Genomic DNA, 17,993 nt, shown 5'->3' on the forward strand with positions numbered 1-17,993 from the left:
AGATCACTCATGATCTACCTAACTATCAAATCTACCTTTTACAGTTATTAGAATTCATTTTGCATAAATCACCCCTCACTCAAGGTACTCAGAAAAACTCAGCATATTTTGAATTTCTAGTAAATCTCAGCAAGACTCAAGGTAACTTAGGATAACACAGAATGTTTTGCTTTTTCTTTTAAACTCAAGATGACTCAGGACAGTCTTGATTTTTTATAAACATCTCATGGTAGTTTTAAGAATTTTTGAAAATATTTGCAATATTTTATCTAGATCTAGAATGAGATTTAGTTAATCTAGTTTTAATAATTTGTTATTTTGTATACCCAAATTTGTTCAACAACATGTATTTTATTGTTTTTGAAATGCTTTTTAAAAGACTTTTAGCCTTGCAGCTAGTTCTTCTGCTGACTGCAATAAAATAGAAATAATAGAAATAATATTAAATTTTTTTAAATCTGAAATCAGTATTTAACAAGATTTGAGTTTATATTAAGGGCATAGGGGGATTAATCACCTTTTTTACAATTTAGTCTTATTTTATTGAGTTTTAGTTAAGCTACAAGTTGCTTTTTACAGATTTTTTAAACTGAAAATAATTTTTGAGATATAGCGGGTCGACTGACAACTGAGCAATGCATTCTTAGTGATTACTGATTATACACTTTTAGAAGAACTGTTTTAGTGTAATTTAATTTTTAAACTGTTTAAATTTTTAAAGCATTCCTAAGGAAATTATGCCAATTTTTTTTTAATCTAAGTTTTTTACTAAAAATAGTATAAAATAGTATTAATATTTATATAGATAAAAATATAGTAATTTATACTTTATTAAACAAATGTCTGAAAATTCAAAAAATTTCTTCAATTATGAAATAGAAGATAAAAAGAAAAGGTTTAGTGTATCCAATGATCATAACTCAAAACGTTTAAGTTTTGCAAATGAAGATTCATTTTGCTCAGTTTCCAAATACTTAGACCAAAGACCTATGTATTACAGAGAAGGATATTATTCTCACAGATATGCCATTACACCTTCATCTTATTATACAGACAGTGGACCTTATAGTGTATCTCATTCTCATGCATTAAATAGTTCAAACTTAGAGTACAAGAAACCACAAGACTATCCAAGGATAGATACACTTAAAAAATATTATAAACAAGACTATGATGCACGCTATGCATCACAATCTGCAAACTTATATAAAAACATAAATGAACTCAGTGCTGTACCTGAAAATGAAGTTAAAAGACTGTACGCTGCACCACCTACTATGGAAGAAAAGTTAGGTTTTTCAACTAATGTTCAGTTGAAAACTAAAACTACAAAAAACAAAATCAACTCTAATTCTAGCTTATCAAATTTGGACTGTCAGAGGCAAGAATCTCAAAGTAATATCAAAAGTGTTTACGTAAGAGATCAGTTAGTTTTATATTAATTGCTAAATATTATAACAAATTATATATAACTACTACCCCACCAAGCTACAAACATATGAATAATGGTACTGAAGTTTTTTTTATATTGTTTAAAGTGATGTCTAGAATAGTGTAGAGCATGCTTTAATACAGGGTTGCCACAAACCTGTAATCCTGGAACAACCTGGAATTTAGCAACTAGGAAAAAAAATCGGAAAAGCCTGGAATTTTTAACAAAAATCACTATAAAAGCTGGAATTTTAATCAATTTTTCATGCAAAGTAGTAAAATTAATTTAAAACAAAAAATCAATCATGTAAATAAACAAGTTTTGTCTTCATCAAAAAAAAATTAGTTAAAAAACACATTTAGATTAGCTTTACAGTATATTTTCAATCTTGTTGTACTACTTAATAAAGTTTTTAACCTTAAACTCAATTTCAACTAAAAATAGACCCAAACATGTGTAGTTTTTAAAACCTGGAAGGAATTTCTCAAAAACCAGTGGCAACCCTGTTTAATAGTTATATTAAAAACACAATTATTTTTGTTTACTCGAGGTATTAATTTCTCATTTACAAAAAAATGACAGTTTTATCAAAACTATTGACAGTAATCTAAAAATTCTTGAGATAAAAATAATTTAATTTAGTAAATATAAATGTGTGATATTACTAAAATACTGTAAGCAGTAATTTAGAATTTAATAACTTTTTCAACAACAAGCTTTTTGGATGCTTGATTTATCAAAACTTTAAGTATTTTACCGAGGTTTTCTAATGATACAGTGCACCCCTATGCCCTTAAGTTTTAATAGATTAAATTTAATGTTTGGTGAGATATAATTTCTAGGTTTTTAGTTTTTGTTCTACTAATATGAATGCACTGCTTCATATTTATAACAGTGTTCATACCACACTGGATTGAACTATAAAATTTTGAATGACTTATTTTATATTTTCTGTTAGTATAAGTAAATTGATTCTTAGATTTTTTAGTCTAATTACTAGACTCTAGTATAACTGATTTAGCCACATACTAATAACAGGGTTTCCACTACTTTATTAGGGTAACTGTCAAATTTGCACAGATGTAAAAAGTTGCACTAGGGGACAAAATTGCACAAAAAGTTAAAACTACACAAAAATAAAATTTCACAAAGAAACTTTTGCACAAAGGGTCTTTTTTGCACAAACAAACTTTTGCACAAGCAGACAATTTTGCACGGAGACATTTTTGCACGGGTTAAATTTTATTTATTTATTTTTTTTATTATTAGTGTTAATTTTTTTTTAAATTTAGTTTTTTTTTACAATCACTGTTACCCCTAACCCTTATACCCTTGGTCGGTTAATAACTTTTTTTAATAGTTTTTTATTTACTTTTTGTTTCTTCAAATTTATTATTTTTTTTACTATCACTGTTTCCCATAACCCTTACCTTAGGTTGTTAGTTTTTTTTTTGAATTAACTTTTTTTTTTAAAAATTTTATTAGCTATTTAATTATTTTTATTTTTACTATCACTGTTACTCCCAACCCTTACCCTCGGTCAGTAACTTGTTAGTTTTTTTTTCTCTGTTTTTTTTTTAATTTTTAATTTCTTTCTGTATTTTTTTAATCTTGAACAAAAATGTAACTTATGAAAAATCGTCTTTGTGAAATTTTATTCCCTAGTGCAAGTTTGTGCCCTTGTGAAAATTTGGCTTTGTGCAATCGGGCAATTTTATTCTTGTGCAATTTAGACATGTTCCCACTTTATTATGTGTAATATTATTACTTTTAATGAATATTATTACCATGTACTTTTCCCTTAACCAGCGCAGACTTCACTGTTTTGGTCATGTTCTAAGTATAGGTGACAGCAAATCTAAAAGTTTTTTTTTCAGCAAGTTAAATGTTGGCCAACGCAACTGCAGTTGCCCAACACATTTTTTTTAGATCATTTGCAAGTGCGACTTAAAGACCTTGAATGTCAGCACTGATGAGTGTGAGGGGCTAGCTGGTGACTGCAACAAATCAAACTAATATGTCACTTGTTTTTAGTGTTGTTATATCTGTAAATAATTAATTTTTTGAGTTTAATAGGTGTGGCAAATTTTGGATGATGGCGGGCCTTGTTAATATTATTATTTTTTATTTTTTGATCTTATTTCAGTGTTTTTTATTTAAAAATAATGTTAACTTAAATAACGAGTCAAAGCTCGTAATAAACATAAAAATGGTAGCAGTTGTACAATAACTGAAAAGCTGAATTCTGAGAAATTGTTAGTACTATGTAGAAATGAAGATATTAATGCGTGTTTTATATAACGAATAATACAAACATATATAAACTATATGCATAAATAAAGATGTTAATAATTTATAATCACTTCAAGTAATATTGACAAATACCTAACTCATAAAAGTTATTCATTTAGTTAGGATCTGTAATTACCAAATTAAAGAATAAATAATATGTTAAGCATTAATAATAAATTTATTATATCTTTAAAAACTATCGAAAAAAGGTTATTAAAAAAAATCAAGATGAAAAGAATCTTCGAAAATGCTTGCTCTTTTAGCAGTATAAGTCTATTTCATGAAAAATTACACTGAATTTATTTCTCCAAGTCTAACACTGACTTTTTTGAAATGTTAGTGGAAACCCTGAATATATTCTATAGTTTTGTTGTACTTTTACATTTATGGTTTGTAATAGCCATTATTTTGTCATCAGGGTTTCTTCGAAAGATAAGAAAATTGAAGAAAAATCAAGGACTACGAAAAGTAAGCTTTTTAAGAACTTTAAAAATCCATTATCAAAAATATATACCATTATAATGTCATTTTGTTACTTCCAGTAAGTATAAAAGTAGCTAGTTTGTGGTTGTTTAATTTAAATTTATATTTTTTGGGTATAAAAATTTTAATTAAAAAAAATTGTCATAGTGCATAGAGAATAATTTTTCAGACATACAATACCTGAGTCAAAGCTTTATATAAAAAGTATAGATAGAAATAAATTTAAACTTGGTTTTTAATAAATTTAGTTAATTGTAAAGCTTTTCAACAATTAAAAAAAAAGGTTTTGTCATAGTGCATAGATAAACAATTTTTAAACATATAATATCTGAGTCAAAGCTTTATAATAAAAGTCTAGATAGAAATAAATTAGAACTTAGTTTTTATAAATATATTTAATCTTAAAGCTTTTTAACATTTTATTTTATTTATTTGTTTATTGTATGTTTTTATTTTTAAACTAAAACGTTAGTTTAAAGTAATTAGTTAACACTTATATAGTGTAAAAAATAAGTTTTATGAACTTTAACTTTTATAAGACAAAAAAAAAGGTTATTTATTTAAAATAATTTTAGTTTTTCGATGTTATTGAAACAAGTTTTTAGTTTGAATTAGTTGATCACGATTTTAAACTTTAATATAATGCTTTAACTAAGTTTTGTTAAAAAAATTTATACTTTTACTTTTTTATTCTCAACATCAACAATAATTTAAAATTATTTAACCAAAATATTTTAACAAAAAAAATTCTACTGTAATTTGTAGTTTTAAATGTTTTATGTATAGTAAACTTCTTTAATAACTTTACAGGATTTTCCTCTGAAAAATTACCACTTGAAGCAAAAAAGCACAAGTAATTGTCTTATCAAGTTTTTGTTTTTTTTATACAAGTATCGTATTTAAATAGTTCTTTTTTTTTCTAGTTTGTTGTTATTATTTAACGAGTCAGATCATTTTGAAGTATAATAAGCTATTAATTCTTTACTAAATATATTATTAGAATTAAACAGTCATGGGTTGGAATTTACAAAATTCGATACAACATTGTCTTTACTTAAAAAACAGGAAAGAAAAATTTAAAACGAAAAGTAATGGCTTCGACGAAGACTTGGACGATTTTGCAGAACAAAAAGTTAATACTTCTAAGCTTAAAGATAAACTTAAAGCTTCATTTATACAATGCTCACAGCATGGAGACCTCTACAAGCGGTAAATTTTTGACTATAATTTTAGTTTTCATTTATTTTAGTTAACACAAAAATATAAGACGTTTAAAACGTTTGCCAAAAAAAAACTTGAGTAGAATCATATTTCCTTAAGCTTGACAATCTCATGTGCATATAATTTTTATTTAATGATCAACCCTCTACAGTTTAAAAAAGTTCAATAATATATTTTAAATTTTATTAACAATACAATTTTTCACTCGTTTGAAAACGAGATCTTCAGTTGTTAAAAATCTGTAAAAACTTATATAATAACATGTAGGAAGATATTATGCTAAACTTGAAATGAAAGAAATTAAAAAAAAATATTATAACAAAAAACTGAATAGAATCTAAGTAAAACTTGTAGCTTAAAGTTACTAGTATATGAAGATTGTAATGTTGTTAGGTTAGATTTAGAAAAATGTAAGTTACTTAAAAAAGTTAATGAAAACAAAAGCATTTTCTTAATTTTGCTATCCGACAGGAAATGTGATATATTAAGGCCATAGGGGGAGGGGGTAAGCCATGATTTTTATAAGTTAATCTTAATTTATAGAGTTTGAACTAAATTTCAAGTTGATCTTTACTGTTTCATAAAATTTGAATAATTTTTTGATATATGACTGGTCAAAGTTGGGCTGCATAATAGCTATCGGAAGGGAAAACTAAAACAGCGAAAAAAGACGATTTAATTTAAAATCTCCTCCTAAATTATTTAAGCAATCTTATTCAAACTTTCACAGTCTAATCTTTATACAATAACAAAAAAGCTTTATTATTAACTAAAAAAAATTTTAAGTAAAAATACCTTTTTTTTTTGAAAAAAAAGGTATTTTTTAAATTTTTGTCTTAAATTTTTTTATTTTCTTTAAACTATAAAAATTAATAAGTAACGTTTTTTTTCTTATAATATAAGAAAAATTTCCTGAAAATTTGAAGAAGATTGCTTGAAAAATAAATGAGCAGATAGATTTTTAGTGATTTTTAAAACTTTCCAGAAAATTGACCCTAAAAAGTTTTCGGTCCATAAGTTTGTATCGGAAACTTTTTACAAACAATAAAATTTCTCAAAAGTTAAATGATGTTTTTGAATTCTATAAAAACTGGCTTGTAGTTTGTACTTAAAGCTTTCTTATTAAAGCCAAAGTTAATTTTTCTAAAAAAAAAGTCAGACTCCCCTATGGCCTTAAATCAAATATATTTTTGATACATCTACTTTTGCTACTACACAATTTCTTCTGAAAATATTATTCTACCAAAATTGTTTTTGTAAGTAGTGCTATTTATCAACAAAATCTTAAGTTTAATCAAGAAAAAACATTAGTTTATTTTTTTCTATAAAGTTTTATCTATACTTCTTAGCTTGTATTTTTTATCTACTTAAGTCTCTAAAGTATTTCCCATTTAAGGCTGTTATCTTTGTTTGAATCTAATAGTTTCCATATTTAATCCAACAGTTCTGTGTTCTGCCTTTTTAGTCTATTGTTAAAACTTGCCTTATGATTCCGGTATATGCTTTTAAATTTCGTATTACTTATTTTTGCCTACGTAAAATTTTGTTTTATTTTCTATTTTTATGTTTGAACCTTAGTTCATAGAGTATTGCTAAGCAGCTGTTGTTTAATGGGAATTTTTCGTTCCCACAGTTGCAGACTTTTTTCTTGTTTTTTGACGTTCATGTTGGTTAATATTTTATTATTGTGTTTAATAATTTTACTTTTAAAGTTTTCTAACGAACTATACGTTATTTTTGATGTGGTTCTGTTTAATGTTTTGTGTTATGGGTTGTTTATGTCTAATTGATGGTTTAGTAAATTAAAAAAAAATCTTACCTACTTTTGTGGCTACTGTTAGGAAAAGAGGCGGGTTGAATTAATTTTTTTTTTTAAATTTGGTTTAAGGATTTGTTATTTGGTATACTAAGTTGGATTTGTAGTCAGCGATTTGATGGCTTTTGATGATCTTGTTTTATACGGTTTAATGGTTCTTCATTGCTTGATGGATTTTTTAATCTTTTATTAATAGTTTTACGATTTGTCGTTGGTGGTTTGGTTGGCTGCTTACATAAAGAATATCTGAATTTAGTTTTCTTAAAGTCATGTATGCTTTAGTTCTTTGTCTATGAAATTAACTTGTATAAGTCCTGCTTCTACCGTTGTTTTGAAACCCATTTATAAATTTTTTTTCGTAGTGCTTTGGCTGTAATTTCCGCGTTTCTTGGCGATTTGGATTGTATAACCGCGATACCGTCTTCTCTATATGTTCCAAACTCCCCGTTATTAAACAGTATATATATTTTGATTTTGTTTAGCAGAAAGAGTCTACCATACCGTATTTTTAAGCTCCGTTGTAGGATCCTATGCTAACGTTGAACAAATCTATGGCATTGAATTTTCCTATGTTTTGTTTTCATAAAAGATGTTGATTTGCATGTTGCTGTCTTCGTTGTTATCAGTAATCGATGTGAATTTTTCTGCAAGTTTTATTGCGTAAATTAAAGTGTTTCATATTATAGTTTAGTAAATTTGGTGATATCGAGTTTTATATAACGGAATAGTTATATAATATAATTTTGATGATTAGTTTTTACGAGTGTACTTGGAGTAATAGGTTACATAACAATTTAAATTCTTTAAAAAATGTTTCAAAGGTCATATCTCAAAAAATTAAAAGAAGCTACATATCTAATTAATAAAGATACGAACTTGAATGGTCGTGCACCCGGTGTAATCACACCATAAAGTTTCCGCACAACTTTACTTGCAAAGATTAGTATCATTGTAAACAATAAATACTGTTTGTAAGTCGAAACAATTAATTTTTTTTCTGTTGTCACTAAATGATAAACTTGAAAGTTAAAATATAATTGGCACTTAATCTACTAGGAGCTTGTGGTTTGATGACCAAAGTGTTGACATAAAAAATAACCATTTAAACAAATATTAAATTAAAATTAAAGTTTAGAGTTTATTTTTGTACTACTTAATATTTTTTATTTAATTTTAATACTCGATTGTACTCTACTAACTAGTTACAAAGTTGTTTTTTAAGTGATATAAGTGAGAATTAAAAAAAAAAATCAATTTAATTATGTTGCTTATATTTGTTCGTGCAGAATACTTCAAAAAGGAGATTCAACTGTATCTGCAACAACAATATTACAAAAAACTTATAGCAGGTTAGTTATTATATCTAATGAATTATTATAAACTTTTACTGTAAAAGAGTATTTAGGAACATATAAGTTACTCATTTTGAAAGTTCAAAAAGTTTATTTATTAATTTCGTTTAGCACTCAACAAAATAAAATCGGTAAAAACTGACATTAGTGTTGTATAAATTTTAATCAAGTATAAATTTTTTTTGAACATTTTTTTAAGATAGTTACATCATACAGAATCAAATGTAAATAGTCTGTGTAAAGGTTTAAGCTTTGGATTAAATATTTCTGGACGGATCTAGAGTTTTGTTTAAATATAATTTAAAGAAAAGAAATGATCAAAAATTTACTTAAGACTGAATTCAAAAGTAAAAAATTACAAAAACTGACAATAATATTAACACTAAAAATTCCGCTATATATGAAATGTTAAATTATAGACATCTCGTTGCTATCTACGTAGTTCTCAGCACAATTTGAGGGGTTATAACCCTCTGGTTCTATTAACTTATGCGTCATTCCGTAGTAGTTTAATTTAGTCAATAATGATTCTAATATATACTTCATATAATCTTCATATAGACTAAAAAGTAAATCTTTAATTTAATCCTAGTGATTTCAACGTATACTTTACTATATAAACTTAATATAGAACAAAATACGATACACTAATGTTATCAATTTTAGAACTTACTTAACTACGTTCTACTGTTAATAATAAAAGTATAGGTTTGGCACTCTAAGTTTATTAAAAAAAAAGCGATAAAAAATAACACTGACACACATGCAAGTCAGAGCTTGATGGTTTGTTTGCAGGGCAACTTTTATTAAATGTATTAGCGTTTGTTTACAGTCCTCAGCAATTGTTACTGTAGTCAGAGCAAAGCTAGGACTTGAAGCGTATGAAACTTCTAAAAGTCCGCTTCGGTTGAACTACAATAGAAGTTTTTACTTGAGAAACGATTGTTTAAAAAACAAAACAACGAAAGCTGGAAATAAATACAAACCAATATACATCTGCTTTAGTTTTTCGGCGATTTTACTGGAAAATAACTCACTGTAGAAGAGTGGAGCTCGAAAAACGGTTGTAGCGAACAACAAAAGCTGAAAAGTGTATTGAATTACATTTGCTTTCGTTTCTCAGCGGTGTTTATTGAAGTCAGTAGACTACAATATAAGTGCAATGCTGAGTAACAGTTACTAAAAAACAATGAAAGCTGAACGTATATTAATCGCTAAAATACAATCTAAGTGACGTTCACAACTAGACCGAAACACGTTTTGGCAAACGTTCTTCGAGGTCCTGTTTGTTACTAAGTCAAACAATACACGATTCTAACAAAATATACTGAAATCTGGTTCACAAAGAATCTAAAAAGTGCCTGCTTAAACAATATAGCGTTTGCTTTAATTGTAACTAATTGTAACTATTCTTGCCAACAATGATAGCTAGCCGAAACGAAAATTGTCTGAACCTGCAAGTAAAAAGCGCACTCGCTTTAAATAAAAAAGCTGTGACGCTTAACTACGACGGAAGTTTTAACATTCTATTAAGAATATTCAAAAACTGAAAAACTGCAAAAAACTCCCCTTTCAAGCCGCGCTCGGCTTTATATAGTTATAGACAAGAGTAAAAAGTCTTTTCTTCTTTTAAAGTCTCTCGGAACAAGCAGATAATGCTTACAGGATGTTCATAGATAGATGATTGTTTACCTTTTGGCATTACGTCGCCGTTAGAAATAAACTTTTTCTTACATGCTGCTATCGTCTGACAAAGAAAAGTTGAGATGTAAGACTTACGCCGTCATTTAAAAAATCGCGACTGAAAACTTGTACTAAGTTTCTTAATTCTTGGTAGGTGTGATATCTTTCACTTTTCCGTTAAGCAGGCTGTTAGTGTTGTACTCATAATGTAGAGAAACGGTAATAAAACTTAATATCTAGAGAAGCTTATCTAGCCAACCTAATTGAATTTTCAGCCATGTAAGAAAGGTTGAGGTAGACTGGGAACAGATGTGGACCGAAGGAGGGTAAGCGATTCATTTTGATTTGAATTGCTTCTGTAAGCATTGCGCCTGCTTCACACTGCTTCCGAGAGAAGAGAGTAACCTTTTTCTACGCAAGCCATTCCGCACAAAACCAAACGTCGCGGTAAGGGCGCGGGCATTCATAACTACACACTCAGCGAAGACGTTTGACTTAACGCAAGTTCTCACAGAAGGCTTTGAGTATATACATTCAGCGAAGAGGCAGTTTCCACTTAGCCATTCCGCTTAGACGTTCGATTCAGGGATTCAGTTTCAACCCAAGACGACTACCGGAGTTAGAAACCACCCCTAGGCGACAGCCATCTGATTAACCATAGATCGATTTGGTCCTTTTAAAACCAAATCGCGAGTAAAATCCAGTGAGATATTATCAACCTTTGGGTTCTGACCTGCACGTGTGTGAGTGTCTCTTTTTATATCGTATTGTATTGTTAAAAACTGTAAAATAAACTTAGTTTGCTAATTCTCTATTTAGTAAAATTAAAATATAATTAAGTAAATTTAAACTTCTAAAGTTAAAGCTTAGGAAATTAACGTTTTATTACAAAAATAACTTTTGTCTAATTAAATAGTTACTAATCAATTGACCACCATAAGTGGTCAACATAATACTAGACGAGCTTCGATTAACCATACTTGTTTCCTGTTCGCATTACTGAGGTCAAACTCGGTTAATTGCGGTGAAATCTTAACAGTTCGCATTACTGAGCTCCAACTCAGTTAATTGCGGTAGAAATCTTACCTGTTTGCATTACTGAGTTCTATCTCGGTTAATTGCGGTAAATTCTTAACTGTTTGCATTACTGAGTTCCAACTCGGTTAATTGCTATAGATTTCATTACGAGAACTCTACGTTTGGTTAATACCTTGACGTATGAGTTTCAATACCAGGAAACTCAAACCCTTTTCGTCATCCAGCATCTCTGGTATGGTCAAGAAGCACACGAAGCGTGCACACTCGGCCGATAAGGCTTCGAGTTACAATAGGCAAGCTCAACAAAGTAACTCCGAGCTGTTAGCAGATTCTTACGCAGCTACAACCAAACCTTCAACTGTAGAAACCGTACCTACTAAAGAAGAAACATACAAAGTAGAAGAGAATATAACAGCAGAGGGTTATACTTCAATTGTTTCCCTGATGACTGTTTTTGAAAAACCTTTTAAACAAAATTTATGTGAATATTATTGAACTCTTATTCCAAGCAGTCGGCTGTTCAGATATTAAAAGCTCTATTTGTCGTGAATTTAATGATCTTCAATTCTTGTGTGGTTTGACAAAAATAATTCCAGGAGATGTAATGTTGAATTATATAATGTGGTATTTTAAACATAAGTTAGAATCAGTAGAAAATTACTTAATCAAAATTTAAACCTCTACACAAACTATTTATATTTGACTCTGTTTGACGTAACTATTAAAAAAAGTCAGATATTATTTATACTTAACTAAAATTTATAATATTTATTCTAACGTCAGTTTTTAGCAATTTAATTCTGTTGAGTGCTAAACAAAATTAATAAATAAGCCTTCAGAATTTTCAAAATAAGAAATTTAAATATAAGTTTTCAAATAAAAATCGGTACCAAAACAAAACTTAAAAAAAATAGCTATTCGAATTACATGTTGAAAACTATTTGAGTTTAAAATGTTGTTGTTAAAACTTAAGTGTTGTGTTAAAGTTTAAGATAAACATAAGTTCCATATGTTAAACTAGCATGACAAAATTAAAATTACAGTTATTTCGAAAATCATACTTTAAAAAAATCTTTAATGATAAATTTACTAACTACTTTGATGTTTTTTATAGGTTTAAACAGAAGTTAAGTAAAAGACACGAAAAAAAGATGGTTCCATTCATTCCCGAGACAGAACCTTTAAGTAATTTATTTTTTCGCTCTGCATATTTTAAATTAATCTTAAAAAAATTTCAATAGCTTTTTTATTTTAGTATGTAGTTAAATTAAAAAAATAGACGAAACTAACTATACTATTTAATAACTTAGTTTATCAATTTTGTTTAATAAAATTATTAAATAATTACTATAAAAATTGTGTTAGCATCGTGTATTTATTTTAGTTACTAACTTAGTTTAATTTTTTTGAAAAACTTAGAATACTTTGTTTTTTTTTTTTTTTGTAAAATTTGGGTTGTACTTAAATTAATTGTTAGTGAGTGTAATTTTTGAAAATATTTATGCTCTTTGTATAGAAAATTGTTTTATTTAGTTTCGTTAATCTGCTTTAATTTCAGCTATACTGAGGAGTATATGAGATAGAAATATCTCATAAACGAAACAGCTGTATAAAACCTGGTGTTTATTATTTAATTTAATAAGTATTTAGCTCCAATTAACTTGTCGAGCTCTATTGATCAAAACTTAAAAAAAATATTAATATATATATATATATATATAGAAATAACATACACAAAATAAACTTTTGCTTGGTACAGCTGTTTCTGCGTTTAATACGCGTCCTCAGCCAAGTTTTATTCAACGAAAAGCAAACTTGTAAGTACAGCAATAAAATTATACAAAATTAGGTATTACGTAATAATAGATAGTTGATTTTAGACAAAAATAATGTATATATATATATACATATAACTTATTGAAATGACGATTTTAAAAATACTGGAACATATGTTTCATAATGACAAAAAAGATTGTCTTTAATCTTCAGCCAGTTCAAATTTAAAATAAAAAGCACTTTGGTAAACAAAGATGCAAAAGTTTACAAATAAACAAAAACAATATGACATAAGAATTGAACATTGTACATTACAAATATTCAGTACAAAAATCGATCTACCATCTAACTAATCAAACAACTAAAATTAACGAAAATAACAGTTAATTGACTATAAAATACTTCAAAATTTGTTGGATTTTAAGAGGAGCTTTTTCATATGTCGACAAGACGATATGAATTCACTCCTCTTATTTAAACAACCTTCCTTTTTTAACACATACATAACGGCTGTTGATTCTTTTAAGCACAGCCTACAAATAGGGTTGTTACCATCTGCTATTGGCTGTGCTCTTTTTATCACCTCCTAAGTTAATTTAAAATAAATGTTTTTGCGCTTAAGGCCGCAAACATACTTCGAAAGTTCAGTTTCATTTTCGTATACACCACCTTTTAAGGATTTTTTATGGTTAGCATACCGAAATCTGAATTGAGTGGAGCATAAGCCGATGTAGAACTTCTTTTCAAGGTCATAATTAACTGTTGCCTTGTAAAAAATGTTCTCTGACCGGCAATTGCCCCCCTTCAAATTATATTTACAGCCACCAGCGCAATTACACTGATTTTTGTTTAAATTACTTTTGTTTAAAATTCTTTGATTATGGACTTAATTAATCTCTCCAAATTCGCCATACATGAATAAATGATTTGCATATTTGTAATATTTGTAATGTACAATGTTCAATTCTTACGTCATATTGCTTTTGTTTATTTGTAAACTTTTGCATCTTTGTTTACCAAAGTCCTTTTTATTTTAAATTTGAACTGGTTGAAGATTAAAGACAATCCTTTTTGTCTTTATGAAACATATGTTCCAGTATTTTTAAAATTGTCATTTCAATAAATTATTTAAAAGCCCTTCAAGTGGGCTCAGTAGAAGGTGTTCAAGTTTGAATATTAATCTAATTTTATATATATATATATATATATAGAAAATAAGGTGACTGTTTAAACTCAATCACTTTCTACAGAGCCAACTTGAAGGGCTTTTAAATAACTTATTAGTAAAATGCGATTTTAAAAATACTAGTACATATGTTTCATATAAACAAAAAAGTTTGTTTTTAATCTTCAGCTAGTTCAAATTAAAAATAAAAAGAATTTTGGTAAACAGAGATGCAAAAGTTATATAAAAAACAAGATGACGTAGTAGTTAATCAACTTATTTCTACATATGAATATGTTTTTTCAGTTTTAGTCAACAGAGCTCGACAAAAGAGTTTAGTTAGATGGAAAATCGATTTTTGCACCGAATATTTGTAATGTACAGTATTCAATTCTTACGTCATATTTTTTTTTTAATAATTTTTGCATCTCTGTTTACTAAGGTGCTTTCTATTTTAAATTGAACCAGCTGAAGATTAAAGACGATCTTTTTTTTGTCTTTATGAAACATATATTCTGGAATTTTTATAATCGAATTTTCCTAATAAATTATTTAAAAGCCCTTCGAGTTGGCTCTGTAGTAAGTAATTAAGCACAAATTATCACCTTATTTTCTATACATGTATATATATTATTAAAAAAAAAAGTTCTGGTCGATATCGCTCGACAAATTGAAATGGAGCTAAACATTTATTTGGTTTTATAAAAAACAATAGATTTATACGACTGTTTCGTTTATGAGATATATAACCTCAGATACTCATGAGTAAAGCTAAAGTTTATTGTTTACCAAAGTGCTTTTTATTTTAAATTTGAACTGGCTGAAGATTAAAGACAATCTTTTTTGTCTTTATGAAACATATGTTCCAGTATTTCTAAAATTGTCTTGTTGTTTTTAACAGAGATTTAGAATTTGAAAATTTTATAGTTTGTTTTATATATATTTTAATACATCACTATATATTTTTATATAAACATATTTTAATACAAGTTAAGCAAAAACACTTTAAGGATTGTTGTGTCAGTAAATAAGTTATTAAAAAATATGCGATACTCTAAGTTTGCATAAACGTTTTTTAGTCTGTATTTACTGTTGTTAAAAGAACATTTATGCCGTGTGTACCTATTTTTTAAAGGATAAGCCTGATGTATCATAATATTAATGAAAAATAATACTACAATTAGTTTAAATAAATCTTTTTTAGACTCTCAAAGAAAAAGAGAAGAAGCAAGTGAATTGAGGGTAAGTCACGGCTAGGAAAAAATGTATTAACGACTTTTTGTAAAACATTTTTCTATCTAGTCGAAAAACATCTTTTTAAAAATGAATAATGTATGTTAAGAATTGTTAATAAATCTATTATGATCATATATACTTGAGTTCAGCAGATATTTAAATTCATTATAATATTTTATTTCAAGATAGGTGTTTGTAAAAAAAGTAGTTAAAGTTAAGCCTATATTTGGGTCCAACGCTTAAAAATAAAACTATTGTTTGCCGTTGTTTGAAGGCTTTAACAGTATGCAATAATATAAAACCAATGAAATATAAATTTAAAGTAAATATTGAGATATAGTAAGTATGTAAAAAGTTTCTAATACTACAAAGTATGGCGGAAAATTTTTTATGTCTAATAATCTAAGAATTCTGAAAACTTTACTAAAAATCTATTTCCTCCTACTTTTGTTTAGAAACTTACTTCAAAATTTAAGTAAATCTTTCCTGCAATATAAAGAACATTATGTCAGAGTTATAAAGAAAAACAGTGAGAACTTAAATAGACTGACAATGTTTGAAAACGATTGCTCAAAAACATTAGGATAAGATAAAATTTTAATGAAATAGTCTTATTTCTTACTCTTATTTTGCATAAAGGAACTTATTGAAGCCTCAAACTTTTAATCCTTAAATCTCAAAAGTTAGATTGAGTTTAAAAAAAAAATCAACCGCTAGCTTAGTTATTAGTATAAAAAATTGACTATCAAAAAAGTTTTTAACTTAAAATATTAGTAAAGCTTTTATTACTTAAATTTAATACTGATAGTAAAATTGTTAAATTTTTTTTTAATGTTAATAAACCTAAAGGTTTGATAGTATTTTACTTTTAGTTTTTGGAAAATGAATTATTTATTAAAGTATTTATATTTATTTAATGATCATTTTCTACTGATTTTGAAACTTTTACTAGAACAAATTTATAGTTTTTATAAGTACATGAAAGATAAGAATTAAGATAAAAGTAAAGATCTAGTAATGATTTCTGATAAGGTTTTATTATAATTTTTAAAAACAAAATTAATTCTTTACAGAAAATGGTACCAATTACTTTTGACTTCTTAAAAAGCTTTGGAAAAAAAAACTTTGAATGTAAGTGTGAAACTACTATTACTAATATTTCAATAATTTTTGTGTATAAGATTAAATATTTTTGTAAAACTTTGTTAGTAATTGAGTACAAATGTTTTATATAAGTATAGTTAATTTACGTTAAAAAGAATAATAATTAAAAATTAAACAGTAAATGAATCTCATACAAGACGGTCACGTCAGTTAGTTGAAAAAATTAAATCAAAAGCCGCTGAAAGTCAAATGTCTATAATAAACTATATAAACAAGAATCAGCCCAAAGCACCTACGTTTGTACATTATGTTTTTATAGTTTGTTTGAAAAATATAGTCTATAAAAGTATATGACTTTTAATAATTTTATTTAAATTACACAGTGTTACCTTGTTAAAAAACGACCTTAATAAAAACTTTTTTATTTTATATGTTTCGTAACTTAACTTGAAATTTTATTTTTTAGTTTTGCCATACCCTTTCTCAGAGAAGTTGTTGTAGAGGGTAAAGGTTGTGAAGAAGGCGAAATACCATCTTGTGATGATGAAGAGAAGGAAGATGACATAACTAACTTAAAGAGAGCAGGGGAGCATATGAAACAGATAAGAAACATGAAACAGCACCCTGACTCACTCCATTCCGAAATGTGGTTAGTACTAAACCAATTTCCATTTATAAGGTATTGATATTTTATTGTACACTAAAACAAATGGTTTTTATTGAAAAACTTATATTGAGGGTTTGAGTGTATTTTAGAGATGGTCTTAGTTAGTTGTTGCCAACTTACTAGGTATCGTCCCCCCTTACTAACAACGCCAAAAAAGGGGCGGTATCGACCCTTTTGGAAAATTCTTATTATATTTATTATGGTTCAATATGTATAAAATGAATATTTGGTCATGTACTTTAAATTAGTAGAAAAAAATGTTTGGGGCATAGGGGTGGTCAAACACTTTTTTATAATAATAAAAGTTTACCCTTTTTAAACTAAACTATAAGGTACTTTTTATAGAACAAAAAGTTCATTTAACTAAGAAGATATTATCCATTTTGTAAAACGTTTCCGATACAACCGTTAGAATTTTTTCAAAGCCGATTTTTACAGAATTATGAATATTTATTATAACTCTATCTTCTTCGTTTTTAAAGTAATTTGCTTTCAATTTTCAGAAAAGGTCCAAAAAAACTTATAAAACGCGGATTGAAAAGTAATCATGATCAAAATTAAATAAAACACTTTTTTTTTTACTTTTTATAAAAAATATCTGTTTTCTACAAGTTGTTCATAGTTTGTTAAATATTATACTAAGAAAGTAAAATGATTGCTCAAAAGTTGTAGGAGGAGATAAATTTTAAAGAAACAGTCCAATCTCGTCTTTTTAGTTAGTGCCTCCC

General features: G+C 27.0%; 1 protein-coding gene across 1 annotated transcript in view; it reads left to right on the forward strand.

Moving 5' to 3' along the window:
- Positions 1 to 1,033: 1,033 nt before the first annotated feature.
- LOC145849148 (uncharacterized) overlaps positions 1,034 to 17,993 on the forward strand; it is a 60,352-nt gene continuing 43,392 nt past the window's right edge. Inside the window, exons 1-10 of the mRNA XM_082954248.1 lie at positions 1,034 to 1,426; positions 4,143 to 4,192; positions 5,018 to 5,060; positions 5,273 to 5,416; positions 8,531 to 8,593; positions 12,432 to 12,502; positions 15,463 to 15,500; positions 16,568 to 16,625; positions 16,777 to 16,894; positions 17,065 to 17,247. Coding sequence (XP_082810374.1) covers positions 1,278 to 1,426; positions 4,143 to 4,192; positions 5,018 to 5,060; positions 5,273 to 5,416; positions 8,531 to 8,593; positions 12,432 to 12,502; positions 15,463 to 15,500; positions 16,568 to 16,625; positions 16,777 to 16,894; positions 17,065 to 17,247 — 917 coding nt within the window. The 5' untranslated portion in view covers positions 1,034 to 1,277. The remainder of the gene's footprint in view (positions 1,427 to 4,142; positions 4,193 to 5,017; positions 5,061 to 5,272; positions 5,417 to 8,530; positions 8,594 to 12,431; positions 12,503 to 15,462; positions 15,501 to 16,567; positions 16,626 to 16,776; positions 16,895 to 17,064; positions 17,248 to 17,993) is intronic.

This window comes from Thalia democratica, chromosome 1 (genome assembly GCF_965202585.1).
Source record: "Thalia democratica chromosome 1, ktThaDemo2.hap1.1, whole genome shotgun sequence".
In the NCBI taxonomy this organism is placed as follows: Eukaryota; Metazoa; Chordata; class Thaliacea; order Salpida; family Salpidae; genus Thalia; species Thalia democratica.